Source organism: Homalodisca vitripennis, chromosome 5 (assembly GCF_021130785.1).
Source record: "Homalodisca vitripennis isolate AUS2020 chromosome 5, UT_GWSS_2.1, whole genome shotgun sequence".
In the NCBI taxonomy this organism is placed as follows: domain Eukaryota; kingdom Metazoa; phylum Arthropoda; class Insecta; order Hemiptera; family Cicadellidae; genus Homalodisca; species Homalodisca vitripennis.
In genome coordinates, this window is record NC_060211.1 from 174,500,297 (window position 1) to 174,519,443 (window position 19,147).

The 19,147-nt window shown below is 34.9% G+C and overlaps 1 protein-coding gene across 2 annotated transcripts in view; it reads left to right on the forward strand.

Moving 5' to 3' along the window:
* The first annotated feature begins 2,202 nt into the window (after positions 1 to 2,202).
* Positions 2,203 to 19,147, forward strand: part of LOC124363207 — a 71,279-nt gene continuing 54,334 nt past the window's right edge. For both annotated transcript variants that reach the window (XM_046818365.1, XM_046818368.1), the window contains exon 1: positions 2,203 to 2,330. In XM_046818365.1, coding sequence (XP_046674321.1) covers positions 2,226 to 2,330 — 105 coding nt within the window. In that variant the 5' untranslated portion in view covers positions 2,203 to 2,225. The remainder of the gene's footprint in view (positions 2,331 to 19,147) is intronic.

The window sequence follows — 19,147 nt, forward strand, 5'->3', positions numbered from 1 at the left end:
CAAAACGTCAATTTCGGTCAAGTCATGATGTATGATGCTTAAGTCCTTGGTCACATGTGGTTGGCGTCCCTATAGTTTGCCTAGGTGTGATTTCAGTGAAGTATAGAACATCACACTTCATAAGGAAAAGTTGCTTTCTTTGAAGTCCAAATAAGTACGTTTAATATTATTTAATATTCTTCGCCACCAGCCCTGCTAGATTTCGAGAAGAAATCATCAAATTAGTATATGGCACTCTATAATTCTGTTTCAACTATACCTTTTTTTCTGTTTTTACTCGCCTTTTTTTAGTAGTACTTTGTTATATATTATAGTCTTTGCATTTAAATTGTTCGATATTGTTGTTGTATTTATAGTTTATTGATTATTTCATGTACCTGTTCTTGTTGATCTTGTTTAATCAACCCTGTTTTGCTTGACTCTCTGTGCATCTTAAATCTCCAAACTTTTCTTGTTATATTGTCAAATGGTTACCTGTTGTTGTTATTGAATTATTGTTATCTATTGATTTAGTCGTTATCAAGTTATTGTTATCCAATTGCATCAGTTGTTGTATTCGCTTGTTGCACTCTTATTCTATATTGTTATGTTATTTTACTATGTAATGGTATTGTAAAAGTGGCGATTGCCGTGGAAATAAATAAATAAATAAAATAAATAAATATGTTATTAAAGTCTCCATTGTCTAATGTACAATTAGATGAATGACCAACAATATTTAGTTTCAGTGTTGAACGAATTATAGGAATTACTACGTTTTATTGTATATTATATTCTGTAAGTCACTTTTATCAATCACAAAATACTCCAGATAAGCCTATCATTATATTTTTAGGTTCTTTTAAATTTAAGTTGTTGTTCTATATATTCGTACTCGGTTTAGCAAAATTATTGGGGGATATACGACTATTTCTTACTTCCATGAATATTGTATATTAATTATGTATCTTTTTAATGTAAATGCGTTGCCATGTTATTATGGTTTTTAATTTTACATTACTTACCAGGTCATTACAACCGTCCTTTTAACCTACACCACTGAAAGAAAAGCCCATCTTTCACTACAGCTTAACTCTAACCAACTGATACGAGGGTCGTTCAATATGTAAGGAGACAAATTACCACTGCTAAAAAACGGCTAAATTGATCCATATGAAACTTTCATTACATAAAGTTGGCAGCCTTGTCATAGCATATGATCAGCTGTTCATTCACATTATGTGGACATAACCTCAAATTTATTCAGTTAACAATCGTGAGTTCGCTCGTGAATTGCACCGTGGAAAAACAATGTGCCGTGCAATCGTATTTTTAGTCGTGGAAGGTGAGAAAGGTTATAAATCCACAAAATAAATGTTGAAATTGTACGTAGACAATTTTTTAAATCGATTGAAAGTTTAAAAAATGGACGAAACAGTTTGAAAGTGGTATACGAAAGTTTCTGACGAGCACCGCAAAGGACGACCGGTCAAAGTTGGGACTTCCTGTCTAAAATATTGGATTGACGCGTTAATCAGTTGACTCGGGACAATAGGCGATTTACTGTTGAACTAGTAAGTGTGAAAACAAACACGGGTGTTGGAACTGTCCATAAAATTATTCACAACAAGCTGCAGAGCAAGAAACCTGTGCAGGGTATGCCTGATGACGTCACAGCTGCTGTGTGTGCTGCCTCTTGAACCAGAGCATCCAGAGACTTTGGTACACTATATTTATCGTGATGTTACGATGTTCCAGTGAGCTCGTGCCCGTGCCGCGCCATGTTGATCAGGTCACTTCTACTACTCGGTGTATGCCTGGTGACGTCACAGCTGCTGTGTGCGCTGCCTCTTGAGCCAGAGCATCCAGAGACTTTGCTACACTATATTTATCGTGATGTTACGATGTTCCAGTGAGCTCGTGCCCGTGCCGCGCCATGTTGATCAGGTCACTTCTACTACTCGGTGTATGCCTGGTGACGTCACAGCTGCTGTGTGCGCTGCCTCTTGAACCAGAGCATCCAGAGACTTTGGTACACTATATTTATCGTGATGTTACGATGTTCCAGTGAGCTCGTGCCCGTGCCGCGCCATGTTGATCAGGTCACTTCTACTACTCGGTGTATGCCTGGTGACGTCACAGCTGCTGTGTGCGCTGCCTCTTGAACCAGAGCATCCACAGACTTTGCTACACTATATTTATCGTGATGTTACGATGTTCCAGTGAGCTCGTGCCCGTGCCGCGCCATGTTGATCAGGTCACTTCTACTACTCGGTGTATGCCTGGTGACGTCACAGCTGCTGTGTGCGCTGCCTCTTGAGCCAGAGCATCCAGAGACTTTGCTAGACCAGGTAATGTCGCCTTCATTTACATCTATATATCTGTGTGTCTTGTATTATGTAACCTATCTGACCATCAATGTTCTTGTGATAAACATCTGTTAATGTACCAGGAATAGGAAACCCAGGGATTAATTGAGGAACTATCTCTAGGCATTGCATGTCTCCATGTCCATTATTTATATTTTTCAACATCTTACTTCACCAATTTAACCATAACAGTACAATTTTAAATTCTGAGTTATTTGAAATGTAGATTTTACAAGTATAGAGGCAAAGTTAACGTTATGCTTCCAAACAAAATAAATGTATTGCTTTTCTGTTTAATTTTTATCTTTGATTTATGTTGTTAAACTGTATAATACTTTAGTAAGAACGAAATCCACTTAGAGAGTCTTTTAATCACACCAATTCTGCTAAAACTAAGGGAAGAAATATATAATATTATCTAATTTGTACATACTCATTTCCAAAATTATCTTTATTTATTCAAGTGTGCAAGTTACTAAATCAAAAATCAAACCGCTCATTTGATCAAAATGGATTTTATAGTTGAATTTATATTAAATGATTACGTTCGTTTATTTTGTGTTTTTATTCAACTTCGGCCATTATAATATTTAACTAACCAAAACTTGAGTTATAATTAAAATTTATGGACTTTTGATTCGATGACGGTAAAGTGCGAGTACATTATCAGATGAGTATAGAGCGTCATGTTTTTTTTTTTTCTTCAAAAACAGCTTGAGAGTTTCTATGTTTAACTCTTTATTGGATAGTATATAGTGAGTGAGTTACTAATCTTATAAACTTAATTTTGACACCTTCCCACTTCGCCTCCACCAAAATTAGCGCAGTTGGTGATCGATTTGTAGGATAAATTTGTCTACCGATTTCAACAACAAAAAGTATTATCGTTGGTAACCGTAATTTTTATGAGAATTGCCAGAGATCGGTCCTGCGCATATGTCAGGATGATGTATCTAAACGGATACATGCTGTGTAAAGGGTAAATGTTTATTGTACAACATAAATTATAAATATACATCTCAAAGTTGGGCGGACTTTGATGGTCTCAAAATCTCCATTAATTTTGTGTTCACAGGAAGAAGATTGTATTTAATGCAAATATTAGTTAGAAGGGATTATTTATTAAACAGGTGTCCTCAATATTAATTACTATTCTAGAAACCCACAGCAGGATTTCATGAATTATTGATCTGTTAGGTGAGTTAGTAATGCAATGTGGCTCGCCAAACTCTCGAGAAATCTGAGAGTTGCACAGTAACTTGAGCGCTGAGCCAACTTTCCTGTCACGTGATACAAATATCAGTCCGAGCTCTCTAGAATCTAGGTTCTAGAATCAGCAATATCCATATTTACAATTAGACATACATTATTAGTCGGGATTATTAGATAGTTACTATGTTTCTCTGTACATGTGTATATGTAAAGGACACCCAGCTTTTAGGTTAAAATGTAGTTTGTTTTGTCATTTTCAAAAAACATTTTCTTACTTTGTACTTTTATGTAAAAATGTTGAATTGTTTTGTTAGTGTGAAACCGATTTTTTTGTGAAGTAGCCTTTAGCTCCAGTTCACCTTACTCTTAGTGCAACGACTGGAATTTGACGCTGCCATAGACTTGGTCATTCCTGACTCTGCGTTAAGAGGAAGATGAACTGAAGCTAAACTCGACATCCACAGTGAATCAACCCTTCCCAGCGTAGCCACCTCAATTTTATTTGTTGGATTTACAGTTGAGAAGACAGTAAAATTTGAACAGAGAAACAGAGTAATAACTTTATTTACTAAGCTTGTGTAAACCATTATTACCTTGAAATATAGATTTACACTCGATAAACTTTACGCTACAGTAAATGTAAAACACGGATGTCTCACTGTAACACTGTTCACAGCGCGTTCCTATGGCCAGACCTAGGAGTACATTTATGGCCTAGGGAATTACTAGCGAATTCACTTGACTGGTCCTGATTACTGAGTCCAGTGAGACGTTTCAGCCATTGTATAAGCACACAACCTGGTTTTCATTGAAATCGATAGGTGAAATATTCCTAAGAAAGTAATCGATCGTCAGCAATGCTATTTTTGGTAGAGGTCGAAATAGGACGGTATCAAAAGGGTTAAAAACATCAAACATTTAATTTTACCTGGGATTATATTTGTTCTAACTTTATAAACTTAAATACCTCCGTAAGACACTTAAATAACAGTTATATCACTGTCAGACAACAAAATAAAGAGGCTGAAAGTTACATCTTTAAGTGTCTGTACATGGATAGCTGATGCTGATTTAAAATTTTTTGCCGTATCTGATGGTTGGTTTATAGTTTTTAAATCGAAGAAAAATACGTTTTTAGGAAAAAATATATAATTCCTGTATTTTTAACCCTTTTAATACCTTCCCATTTCGACCTCCACCAAAACTGGTGATTGATTTCTTTTTTAGGATAGATTTATCTACTGATTTCAACAAAAACAAGTCTTGTCGTTATACAATGCAAATTTGTTCTTGCTTTTGGACTACTTAGGTTAGGGTTGTTCTTAATTTAAATTGCTAAAAGAATATAACCATAATTTTTATGAGAAGTACCAGTGTAGAGATCGGTGATGAGCATGTACATTCGATATGGGTTGTAATGTCCAGTAAACCGTCATAGAATTCCAGAAGTGTATCACAGTAGCTTTTAATAATCCTACTCATTCGAGAAGATAGGTTTATTAATGCAAATTTTTTTTTTAATTCGATAAAAATTAAAATAATGAATAGTAATTTTAAGTAACAGGATTTTTGTTTTTTATTGTTTCTTATTAAATTATTTTATTGATACAACTAAATTATTTTTCTCACCACGGTGTATTGAGGAGCACGTTTTTAAAGTACCTAAATAAATGAATTCTAGAATACATACCATTCAGTAGATATAACAAGGTATCCGTCTGCATCTTTTTTTTTTTTTTTTTTTTTTTTTTTTTTTTTTTTTTTTTTTTTTTTTTTTTTTTTTTTTTTTTTTTTTTATCTAACGTTGTGGGAGTATAAAAGTTTCTTGCTGTTATGTGTACCACATATTTTATATTACTGGTAAGTTGTAGTTTTAATTCAGGCTTTTAACAATACTAATTATTAATAATGTACACTTTATTTATTATTACTAAATCATATATTTGAGATGATAAAAAATATCCAATAAACTCCCTGTGCCCTAAAGCAAATATTACTTCATGAAGAAATGGCTAAAAGAGTGTCGTAGACTGTTGTTGGATGGCAGTTCATTTTGAGGAACGTTCCCTGCATACCTGATCACAAGTTCAAATAGACGAAATCAGCGACGCTTCCTTGAGTTGTTTACCTAGTCAGTGGGTACGGCAATTGACCATGGAATAAAAATAGAACTCTTCAATGTCAAACTCCATTTTCTATTCTTATAAACACACTTTTGTTCAGCCTAATATTCGTAGCCTTCGTGTCGGAAAAACCAGATTATAATTATAAACCAATGTAACAGTAAGTGCAGTACCATGCCAAGACACGTATTCTAGACTCTTAACATTAATTTTACTCTTATCATACATATAATTTTATGATATATCTTTTGATATAACAAATGTTTTGAAGTTTTTTTTAATGAGGGGAAGAGGTGACTTCTTATATTAAATTTGACATTTCAAGGAACACTAATAATTGTACGAGTATTATGTTCGTCAGTCTAACTCTATTATTTATTATAGATAATAAACATGTTAGGACAAAACAATGTATGTTCTTTGTTACTCGAGAATTTTTTCAATCTCAGTCCTATTGAAATAACTTCTTAGTTTAGGATAGGACAAATCCAAACAGATATTCGTTATAAATAAAACTTAATAAAAAAGTCATCATCAAATTTTTCATTCGTTAGTGAACATAGCAGTCTAATTTTAAGCGCATTATTTAGACATTTTTGTTTTCCATTGATAGTTTTTTTTTAATTGTTCCATATTATTAACTAAAACTTTTCATTATATTGTATTCTATACAAATATTTTGTTCACCTTTAGACCAAAATGTTACGCTAGTAACATACAGTGTAATACAACACACACAAAGAAAATCTGGTTTGTGTTATTGTAGGCTTAGTCAAGTCCATGTTAATTCACTTTATTTAAGTATTATTAACAGTGCTCTAATATTGCAGTTGGTTTTAAAATTCGAGTATTGCCACCAACAATTTATTTAAGCAATGATCTGTTTAAAAAACCAATTGTTTTAGAATTAACGATTCATACAGTCCCATTGAATCATATTAAACAGCTACCAGAAACAAAAAAGAACACTAATTATCTTAGAATACTTTAAAGAAATCACAAAAATTGTCTACTATTGTTCAAGGTCGATAAGAACTTAGAGGCAATAAGAAAGAAATAAAATTCAAAAAATAATATAGCATCAAATTGTCAAAAACCTGGCAGCCTTAAAAATAGAAGCCATATTGATCGTTGGTTGGTTAAACCTCAGCCAATCACGATATAGCTCCCCCCCCACTGCTACTCAACTGTATAGCGGATATGTATTATTGTTAGTTTCTGGCTACAATCTGTTGAATGAAGATGGGTATCTACAGCGAAGTAGGAATATTTCAAGAATGTATTTGTGGAGCAATTTTTCAACACCGTTTGAATCGAAAATCTTAGGTGTTAGTTATTCAGTGAAGATAACTCAATAAAAGTTTAGATTCTTCGTAAAAAAAGTTTTAGATCGAAAACTAAATAGAACTTTAGTTTGATTTCATTATTTAAGTCCTCCGAATCAGGAATGACTAATATGTAAGCTTAATGTGAACACATGATGTACCTGACAGAAATTGTCTATCTGATGGGCAACAAAAGTAATGTATTTATATTACAGTATTATAATGTTGTTGCTAGAGACACAACAAGTACAAGTTTTGTAACAAAAATCAACATTAATGACGGTGGTTATGGAACCTAAACAAGGTCCCCAACTGAATCAAACGAACTCTGAATAAATTCGATTAGATTGTTCCATTAACACAAACATAAAATTAGGTGTTTATGAAAACAAATTTACAAATTTAAATGTACCGCGGGACATGAAAGTTACCCTATGCCATCACATGAAAGAGAAAGAGGTAGATTATATTGTTACCTTGTAAGAAAAATCATTTAGTTTTAAAGTTTGTTATTGACGATGGAAGGTCTGAAAGGATATCAGAACTTCGGACTTTTGCCATCGTTATAGGTTATAAAAGGTATATCACAACGTTTCGAGGATTGGAATCTATCCTCCTCGTCAGGTGGGAGAGGTATTAATACATACGTTGTGTTATCCCTTCTATAACCTATAACGATGGCAAATGTCCGAAATCCTGATATCCTTTCAAAGATAAATAATTTAAGTCCAATTAAAATTGCAACAGACACTCGTGGTAAAACACAGTTTGTAGAGTGGTTTATGGAAACAAATTTTTGATGTTGGTGTTCAGCGTAAATTTCGAATATATGTAATAGAAATCCTTCTTCAAGACTTTAAATAAAATTAGAGCTTGATATGCAAAATTCATGAATACTGGAAGTTTATACCACGAGAAACTTAACGATCCTCTTATTGTCAGCAATGAAGATGACCTCCTAAATCTCCTGATATTACCCCATGTTATGTTTTTTTTGGGGGGGGATTTTGTTAAGGATCGGGTGTATAAGGTAAACACTGAAGAAGAACGAGACTAAGAAGTAGAAGAGTGTTTAGTGAAATTAATCGTCAAATTTTACTTCGTGTTTGGGCCGAGCTGGGATGTAGACCTCATTTGAGTGCAAATAATAGGAAACACATCGAAATTAGGTAAATTCCTTCACAATATAGATTTGAAAAAACACTTTCGTTGTAATTTCATAACTAGGTTGCAAAATGAAGGTTTTATGTTTGTTTGAAGTTGTAAAGACTACAAACACAATGTATATATACAGGAGTTGATGAACTGTAATAAAAGGCAAGAGTATCTTGAATACAAGAAAATTGTATCCGTGCCTTATAAATACATGTTCAATGATAATAAATCTTTATGCCTGAGTTTATTGGTTGACTATACAGCAAATCATATGTTTGATACATAATATTTTTATTTATACGGAGAAGTTCTGTGTTACCTTGAACTGGCATTGCAAGAACAAAGACCGTCCTGTGTCTTTCTCTCTTTCTATTGTCACTCATACCGCACTTTCTCCCTAGAGGCTCCAACTTGCCCAACATTGCTCTAGAGGCAGAACTGATCATGTCAGAATTGAGTTAACAATATTCTCTTGTGCGCTTTTTAACTGACCGTATTACAAATCTGCAACGTATTATCAGCCGCTAATTTTATATTCTGCTGAGGTTTTTAGCGTTCAGATTAATAGGGTATATTAAGCAGTAAAAATTGTAACAAAAGGCGAATTATCCCGCTGATGAAATTTTACGCAAAGGTGTTACGAGGCCAAAACTCACAATTATCATCTAGAAAAATTGCTCACGAGGTAACACTTTAATTATGGAGAGACCGATCCCCTTTTAAGCCTTATTCTGTCCGTCCTCATGAGCCACTGGTCTGTGCGAGGATCTTATCAAACAGAATAAGGGGGAGAGTCGATACAGTACAAGGTCGATGGTACTGATAAAAAGTGCAACGGTCACTGACAGGATTCGAACCTGCGCTATCTCTAACTCAGACCCAAAGTCCAACGTCTTAGACCGCCTGGCCATTGGCACTCCCACCTTAGATCTTTAATGTATAATCCTTAATACATAAGAAATAGTATTAGCTACCTTTAATTTATGATAATTTATAATAACACAACCTAACTTTATAAGAACAGATTAATTAAATATTTATTTAACAATCAAGGTTATGCTAGCTAGCAGTATTATTGGTTAACCCTTTTCATGCCATGTAGCCATTTAGATACACCATCCTGACTGTGTCTTACTCTCATTCTTCACTCACTCATTGCCAAGTAACGTATTTTATTACGCCAAGTAACGTAACTTAAGCTAGCTAGCATTATGTTTAATGACTTGCTTTATTTGTATAGTTCATATTGTAAATTATAAACTTTACAGGTAAAACTGAAGAAATGTTTCTCTTTTTAGGTTTTAGTTGTTTTATTCTTCTCACAATCGATTGCGATAAATTCTAATTGAAATATTTCTCTGCGTTTCCTTACTCAATTAATTTTTTCTTTTAGCGTGTCTCGCGTATTTCTTTTTTCTTTCTCTAGAACCAAGCAACACTATTATCCTGAAACAGTACAATTATATTTCAACTATTACTATTCAGACATTGTCAGTGACGTTACTTTGTCACGTGACTCCAGTACGACGAGTGCAATTAATAATCGATTGTTTCTTCGCAATCGCAATTGAGGGATTAAGAAATCGGTTGTTGCTATCTCAATTAGACGACCGTATAAGGCATTCGACTTCACCGAAGCGACCCGGTCAGGCAGATGACAGGCTGAAGAACTGGGCTACTCCAAGGCCGTTCCTTGGCACTTCATACTTCAGTAAGTAATATCTCATCACCGAACGTGTTCACTGTTTTAATTAGTTGACCAGAGAGAGCGTCTAGGCAAATGGCCATGACTTCGGGCTCTCTAGACGTGTTCTGTCATGGACCCTTGCATCAGAAAATGCATTTGAGGACCAATCCAGCCGTCGCTGATTTGTCCCACGTTATTACATTATCCAGCTATAGGTCAACCGGGCAGGTTTTATACCCTGAAACTTAATGTCGAATATTGCAATTTTATATAAAACAGATGGGATAATTTATAGGCAATTTTGTCAGAGACGAATCAAATCTAAAGGAATTTAAAACTAGTATGTACTGATGTGTACCTTCATACCAGAACAAATCGTTAAATACTCAGAGATTACCGTCTTTTTCAATGCTTCGTATCGCATAAAAAAAGTTATTAAGGATATATAAATGTTATTCCAAACTATTTTCCAGGACAACCGAGATTCTGGATTATTATTTCCAGAACGCTGAATACTACTAATGAAAAAGAAACCTTTTTTGATGTGGTGGTAAACTTTTTTCAATTCGCACCCTAAGCTGAAGATACATCTCATTGTCTAGTCCTAATAGGAACTTTATGTTGCTTCGGAATGAGGGTTATTCAGGATGAGTGAGGTAAGAGATAAGGGCCGTCTCCTGTTGAGACACCATGTTACATTCATCATGAGGAGGGGTAGCTATGAGGAGGGGTACTGTTATCTCCTTTAAGTCCTCTTGGAAGAAAGGGAGGTTTGCTCTGTTCCAGCGTTTTCCACTCAGAGCGGGTAGGGGAGGGGACTCCCTCATTATCAGGGTTGCACCCACACCAACACTAATCCAGTGCAACTAATTATAGACCTATCGATCTACCTTTTTATCCCAATATCTTGACAATACCTATTAGTGATTTTTCACTCCTGGACCCCGTATGGTTGCCCAGATGTGACAAATTGATTTTTTCGGTACCGAGGGTACGTACGTATGAACAAACCAGCCATAAATGATGAAAGATAAAATACTACATTATATAACATGTTTATTGGTTTGCTATTGGTAGATCTATAAAAGAACTCTATCGAATTTGAAGTGTGATCTATGAATAAACTAACAAATGTACAGAATTCTCTACTTTTTGTTATTGTATGGTACAGTTTTCCTGTTCCACTTTCACATTACTTATACAATATTATCTAGATCATTACCAACAAACCAACTGTTTGCAATGGCAACCAAATTATTATTTGGCCATTTACTCTAATTATTATTTGGACAACCTAACTGGTCTCTGGAATGAAAGGGGTTCTGTCTACTACTTACGTTGAAACCTGTGGCCATGTTATCACTATATAAATGAACATCAAGTTAGCTATAGTTCTGAGAGAGGAAACAGAGTGTTCCCAATGCTTATCCATCCCAACAAGCATTTGAAGCTTGCAGGTTATCCAGGATAGAATTTTTTCTGCAGAGGATTGTTTTCTTAAAATTGTAGTCTACCGTCATTGAGGATTCTGAGTATTCGATTATGTACTACACGCCTTCAGGAAGGGTTTTTTGTTATTATTTGCTGAGCGTTAGTGAAGAACTCGAGGGGCTGGAAGAATTACATTTCGGTCTGTCCACATGATCCCAACATAACTGATCTATTGACTTTAAATTGTGCATGAAACTTCATTTGTACATAGGGAACACTGATTTCGGTGATGGTGCTTATCACTCTATAGCATTTGGATGAGCGTTATCGAATACATTTTCATTTGTCTTATGAGTAACTATGGTGACAAAGGGAAAATAGCTGAATAAACTAATTCAATTGTTGGTCTTTGTGAATAGACCACTATTCATAGAGTAAAAATAATGAATAGATTGAAAAGTCGATGTTAAAGATTTGAGCCCAGCGCACTCTTGCGTTGTAGTACCCTTTCCAACTCACCTGAAAGTGTGTTATTTACATACTGCTTTGAAACCTTAGGAGGAACTTAATCTGAACGTATCATGTGGTAAGATATTCCGAGAAAGATTACATCTGCACACTTTAAATTGACCATTAAACTTCATTTCTAAATAGGCAAGAATAAATTCTGTTAGTTAAAGGTGGTTTGACCATGGGCTTTGGCTGAAAGTCCTTCAGGTCTATCACTTATTAGGCTCTCGTTTCTGGATCTAAAAATCATAAATTTGAATCAGGACATCTTGAGAATGAAATGAGCCTTAAAATTGTGCATAGAACCCAGCGAAGACTTATGCACCAAGTCTATAAATATCTTGGATTGGGGACTGTAAGCAGTTTCCAACACAGGATCACGAAAGCAAACGAATCTCTGGAGTGGTCAACAGGTACTGCAGCAGGGTGCTGAGCAAGCGCGTGGATGTTACCTCACCATTGTTACAGTGCTGAGCACAGCGTAGCGCACATTACGCGGATCTGCAGCGACCAGCGTAGCTCCAGCCCGGAGAGCGTCACTCCTCCTTTCCTTTCCCTCACTTTCACTGTCACTTTCCTTACCACTTCGCAGACCTTTCCTTCCACAAACCTACTCGAGTTTGTGCACACAATGATCTGCCCAATTGGTACCACTGTCTCAATCAGCATTCTGTAATACTGCACCGCCATTGTTTACTAGCGACACAAACTGGTGTGTGTTTCTACGCTACATGGAAATGGTCTGGGAAACATTCAAAAGTGTCATACTTTTAGCAAACTTTCCTGAAATGGAAAAAGTATGTGGTGATATCGATTTTATATTTTAGCTGTCTGAATAATTGTTTAGTTATTACCTTAGGCACTGACTTAACTGGTGTAAGTGTAACCAATGTGTATTAAATTTCATGTACAGTATAACTGCTAATGTACTTACAACAGAAAGTTGTTAGTACTTTTGTACATACCCCTCGTGTACATGTAGAAATTTAAGTTTCTAGCAATAAGATACTAACTCGTTGGCTGAGCGTTAACGAAGGGTTATAAACATTTGATTTCTCTCAATCTGTATGTCTGTTCACACGATATCTCAAAAAAGGAAGGAACCTATAGATTTGAAATTTTGCATGAAGATTCATTACTGAATGAGCAATATTTAATTCTGTAACGGTGCATGTCATTCCATGGGATTTGGCTGAACATTTTTACATAGCTCTTATACCATACCCTTAATATCAAGGAGAAATATACAAATATAACATTTAGAAACAAACTGAAAACATATGACATTTTTACATTTTCCATAGTAAAAAATGTCTTCATTTATCAATGAAATAAGATGTAGAGTTGCAATTCTGCATGCAACTTCAGCGAAGACTTACGTTACAAGTGGTGTGGGTTTTGGATTTAGAGTTTTGTGATCTTGAGGATCTTAAGGCCATCAAGATTAGCCAAGATGGACTATAATTAACGTATTACAGTAATTCTATTAACGGCTCATTTCTTCATTTTTGTAAAGAAATTAGTAATAATAAGTTTATATGTAAAGTCAATTAAAGAAGACACGTAGGAAAGAATAAAACAGCGTCATCTTTCATACCCAGAGAAGGTTCGATGAAACAGTACAGACGCCATGACTCAAGTGACTGTTAGTTTAGTTTATGTAACAGTAATCTGAGCAGGATCAACTTCTGGTAAATTAAAGAAATCCGCCATTACTCAGGTTCGAGATTACATTTTGCAATCTCCGTGCACGGTCCATGTTATGTGTTTGTACTCTGTTCCAGTACTGTTGCAAAACCTTTTGGAATCTAGTAGTGGTGGAAAACTGCAACATCTCTGTTTGAACTTTCAGTCAAACAATTGGAGTCTAGTTTTATTACAACGTATTAAAACTGGTTTAGGAGTATACTTAAATAGCAGGGTTCTGTTTGTCCTTCATATAAAATTGTACTCTTCAACAACTACCGTCCCTGGTAGCTCAGTGGTTAGCGTCTCAGGTTATCGTCCCAGAGTTCTGGGTTCGAATCCCGGTTCATGCTTGGCATTTTTAAAAGTTACCAAATTACTATTTGGTTCCAGTCGAAAATAATGTACCAAATGGTTCCGGACTAAAGATTCGAATTATCCCCCCCTCCCCCTCCCCCCAATAAAAATACCCAGCTCACCAGCTGAAGGTTATAATAACAGTTAATGGATAGTTGATCTTGCTACAATTCGCAAAATGTTGCAAGAAAAGATTACGTTCCAAGAATTCAAATCATGCTCAAAAAACTATTTAAATTGCGTTTCAGAATTGGACTTTGCTATTTTAGAGCTGTAAAAATCGTAATTTGAAAAAACATTATCACTAACAAACATCTGTTGCTGAGCCGTTGTCTTCACATTTTGAAGAACAAAAAATCCGTAAGTTTGAAAATGTGTGTTAATATAATTATATTATATATATGTTCAATTTTCAAATTAACTGAAGCTGTCCATCATCTATAAAGGTCAGGCAATAATAATCATCATGGTCTTTGTTCTACGCTATGAGATTGAACAGTTTTTTTTTTTTTTGTAATTAGGATCACAGTCAGCAGAACGCTGGTAGGCTATGTGTTGAGACACAAACTGCAAGAGGGGCGACAGTTTGCCAGTCACGACTCTTGTACTATCGGGATTGACAATCATTACGTTAATCTCGATCTGACTCCTCTGGTTATATGACCGATCTCTACTACAGAACCACTGCAATGTCTAGTATACAAACTTTCGTATAGCTAGCCGTGTTACAGATCTCTAGATAGTTGTATTTCACTAGTTATAGGACACATTATATAACAGTTCGATAGGTGGTTTTGCCCTGTTTACTGATCAAGAAAATATATGTAAACATACACAGGTCTCAGAAGAATTCTTTTGTCAGAAGACAACTAAGATGGGTTTTATGACAGTCTTTAAATGTATTGATCAAGTTAGGAAGTAACTTTGTCTTTTATATCTAATATACTTTATATGTGCTAAAATGTACAATTAAAAGTACATTTTTACTAAAACATTTGTTTTTTTATCTTATTTTTCACACAACACGGTTCGTAAAGCCGGTTAATGCGCAAGCAAGAAGCAGCTAGTAATAGCTAGTTTCATATATAAATTTAATCCCAGACTAGGTAGAAAGGCAGCCAGCTACAACCAACCAAACAGGTATGTGCATGTCGTCATAGTGAGGCTATGCGTGGTTCCTAGACACTTCGGTAGGTGTTCGACTTACTTATGCAAATCCCTAAGATTTGTCGGCACTCAAAAACACTTTGGTTTCAAAGATAATCTCTTCGTTGTTATTTGGTTGGTTCCTCCAATCACTTAAAACAGAGGCACTGTAATGGTTTTTGATAGTACAAAATAGAAAATAAACAGTCACGTAGTAAGATCTGATAGAACGCAACATAACCCCTCACCGAGCTTTGTCTTTTTTATCCCAAATAGAAATCAATAGGGTTCTTCCATGGCCAAGAGGAACCTATCCAAGTTTTAAATCTTCAGGACCCTTCTATCGAGTGTTATGACAGAAAAATATACAAAGTGTAAATTAAGTCCTGATTCGCCTGGAACTATTCCAAACGAGTTGAGATATCGATATAAAATTTTCACCTTAAAAAATTTTCTATTAAAATACTTTTTTGGACTTTTAGAGAGTAAAATATCCCCCTCCTTTCAAAAATGGGTAGAAAGGTCACTTTCAAATTGCAACCCCTATCTTATGGCATGTCATTTAAAAGGTAAAATTCAAAAGAAGCACAATAACATGAACAAAACATCTATACAACAATCCTAGCAAAAGTCCTAGGGCAAGTAACCCCTTACAAAAGTCCTTTCTTTGATCAACAGGAACCTGTGTCCCAAGTTTCAAGCCTCTAGGATTCTTCCTTCTATTAAGAGTCATCGAACAAACAGATGGCATGCGGGTAGTGATATGATTAAAGAAGATCCTTTGGATCTTTGATATTACAGCAACACTTTTAGACCAAATCTAAATCCTCTCATTGGAAATATTTATTCATGAAAACTCTTATTTTTAAACGATAGTATGAGACGGAAGGACCTCTAAATTGCAGATACAGTATTAATTATAGTGTTGCTCCGTGCATTGAAAACAACAATTATTCATTTTGAAAGCAGTTGACTGATTGGGGGCGGGCGCTTTCTCAGACCATTTGTTTTCAACCGCAGACCGGTATCTCTTCAGGAGCTGTGAAGCTCATCTCTCGGAGAGCTATTGAATTTTGCTCTCCAGTATTGTTTCTACTGACAGTCACGAAGCTGCCCTCGGGTGCCTCACGACGTAGACGGAATCAAAAGCAAGTGGAAAAGGATTGCTATGGTTTTATTTATCAAGAGAGTGTGGGACAGTTGAGAATAAGTGGTCATAATGTGATCCAGTTCTAGTTGTTTAAGGTGGGTGTAATTGGTTTTCGGTAGGGAAGATCATTCTAAATTCAAAATTGTTAGTCTCGATTTCTTATCCGCTGTAGTGAAACAACCTTCAGTTTTACCCCATAAACATTTTAGCCTTCGAACAGTGTTAAGTCTTTATTTTAGGGTTGCAGGCTTATGTGAGGTGTCACATTTTAAATACATAATCAATACGTAACCCAATGTTTGTTTTGTCTAGTAGTGTGTGTAATGTTTGAGTATTTAACGATAAAGTTCAAAATCTGTAGTTGACGTAATATTTTACAAATCTGTGCTCTGAATCGCATCTAAAACTTCGTAATGCACTCAATTGTGTACCTGATGAGACAATGTGAATACCTCATCATCTAGGCTACATTTGATTTGGAAGTCTTTGTGTCTCTGGTGTCGAAACGATGTAATGAGTTCGTTTTGAATTTCATCATCACCGACTTGTTTAATCTCTTCTGAAGGATGTCAACTCCTGATTCCAGGAGGCAATCGTGTGACAGCGTTAGATTTTAGATTAAGAAGATGAAATGGAGCTGAACCCCCAACATTCACAATCTATCTTGTTATGATTCAGAGGCGATGATTTTATTTACCCTAAAGCTCATTGTTACTGTGGGCTGTAATCCTTTTGAGAGAACTACAGTGACCCACTCACCTGCTATCGCTTTGCCTTGAAAGTCACTCGTACACCGTTAACGTTTTAACGCTGAAAATTGTTTCCTAACCCTACAAGAGGTTTTGTACAATCTCCTCCTACCACTTAAATGACGACATCTTGAGTGAAGTTGTGTTGAGGTTTTACTCACTATAGAAAGTATCATTTTTTTCAAGGCAAGCGCTATTTTAAATTGAATCAACGTTTACAAGTTATTTTCTACTTATCATGATGAAACAAAAAACAGGTAAGATGATATTTGAAGGAAAGGAACAGAAATTCCTACATAGTCTTTATTTCAAAGATTAATTAATTAATTGGCTGAGCCTTAGCGAAGCCTGCCCCCTCAGGGGCTCGAGGAATTTAATTTCTCTTACTCACCTGCGTTTGAAATAATTGGCTGAGCGTTAGCGAAGCCTGCCCCCTCAGGGGCTCGAGGAATTTAATTTCTCTTACTCACCTGCGTTTAAAATAATTGGCTGAGCGTTAGCGAAGCCTGTCACTTATGGGGCTGGAAAATATTTCTTTTATGTCTGTCTGCACGACAACGCGAAAACATTTTGCATGAAGCTTTATTTATATATGTCAAATAATGAGTTCGATCATTGTGAATGTCACTCTGCGGGAGTTGGCTGAGCGTTAGCGAACTTTTTTACATTGGTCTTATGGGTAACCACGATGGTAACAAGAAAATCGGAGAATAAATAAATTTGTTTGAATTGCAAAAATGATCATATAACAATTTGAAGTTTTACAAAATAGTACATGTAGCCTAATTGATTGAGCTGATGCTCCCTCGATGGTGGTGCATCCACTCCACTCTATGGGATTTGGCTGAGCGTTTGCAAACATTCTTACGTGGGGTTTATGGACAACCATGACAGCAACGAACAAAATTCGTAGAATAAATAAATCAAATTTTTTTATTTATTCATTTATTTTTATTTATTTATTTTTTATTTTTTTTTATGTGTCAAATTTTGTTATCACTTAGTTGTTATTTAATTCTTATCATACACTACACATTTATTACTGTTGCTTCGTTTTTATATTTAACTATTTATTATTGTTTTTGTTTTTTTTTACCTTTTCGTTGATTATTTGTTAACTTATATTTATTACTAATTCACTGTTTTTTTATTACTTATTTTAACACTGTTTGTTATTTAATTATATATGTATACATTATATTAGTGCTATTAATAGTTTATACTCCTTTTAACTTATTACATGTACAAGTGGTGTAATTCCGTTGGAAGAATAAATAAATAAATAATAAATAAATTTATAAAATTAAGAACAACCATACAACATTTCAACACGTAGCCTAATGAAATTAGCTATAGACTTGACATATTGCATGCAACTACTTTGAAGCTTTTTACTGCATACGTAGTGTCACGCATTCACACTGTTTATTTCAAGTTTTTTCCATATTTTGTTGCGTTTATATGAAATTGTGTTTTCTTTGCTGATTTGTGGTTGAAATAATTATCCATTCTTGGAGTTGGAATTGCATTTACAACAGTTGACAATTACATCAAGATAATCTGACCACCTGTCGGTATCTTAGGGATCGGCATTCACAACCATTAGACTTGACATTTCAATGGAACTCTGCCATTTACGTAAAGGCGATTGTTGTTTTTCAATGGCCTAGTTTTATTAATAACAGCTAAACAGATAAGAGAACGTATAGAAAAAGGTTAATTTAATAACTAACTTTTTCGATGTACAGAGATGATCCGACTATTTTTTTACATATCCAATATTGACAATAGCAAAACTCTTTTTTCTATACATTTTAGCCATAAGGTAGTACAATCAATTGTACTGCTATTTGGAGTATTGTGTTGACGTAATTTTGCTCACATCCCTTTTAAGTAGGTTATATGTCCTCCTCCGTAGACTAATGGTTATAGTCTCGGCTCTCTAACCGAGAGATCACGGGTTCAAATCCCGGGGAGGTCCAATCAGGCATAGACACGATTGTAAATAAATACTTAGACACGATTGATAGTGTACTTTGTAAATCAAAAATACCAGTGTAATAAAATATCAGTGTACATCGAAGCCAGCATAGCCTTAAAGCTGAGGCTTAAAAAAGAATTTTAAAAAAAGTAGGCTATATTTTGTAAAGACGGAAATAATAGAAACAATTTCTATATTTTTCTTTGAGGAGGCGTCGAATTTTGAAGCATAATTTAAGGGAACCTTATACATAATATCAGGCTCAACGGAAATTAATAGTATGAATA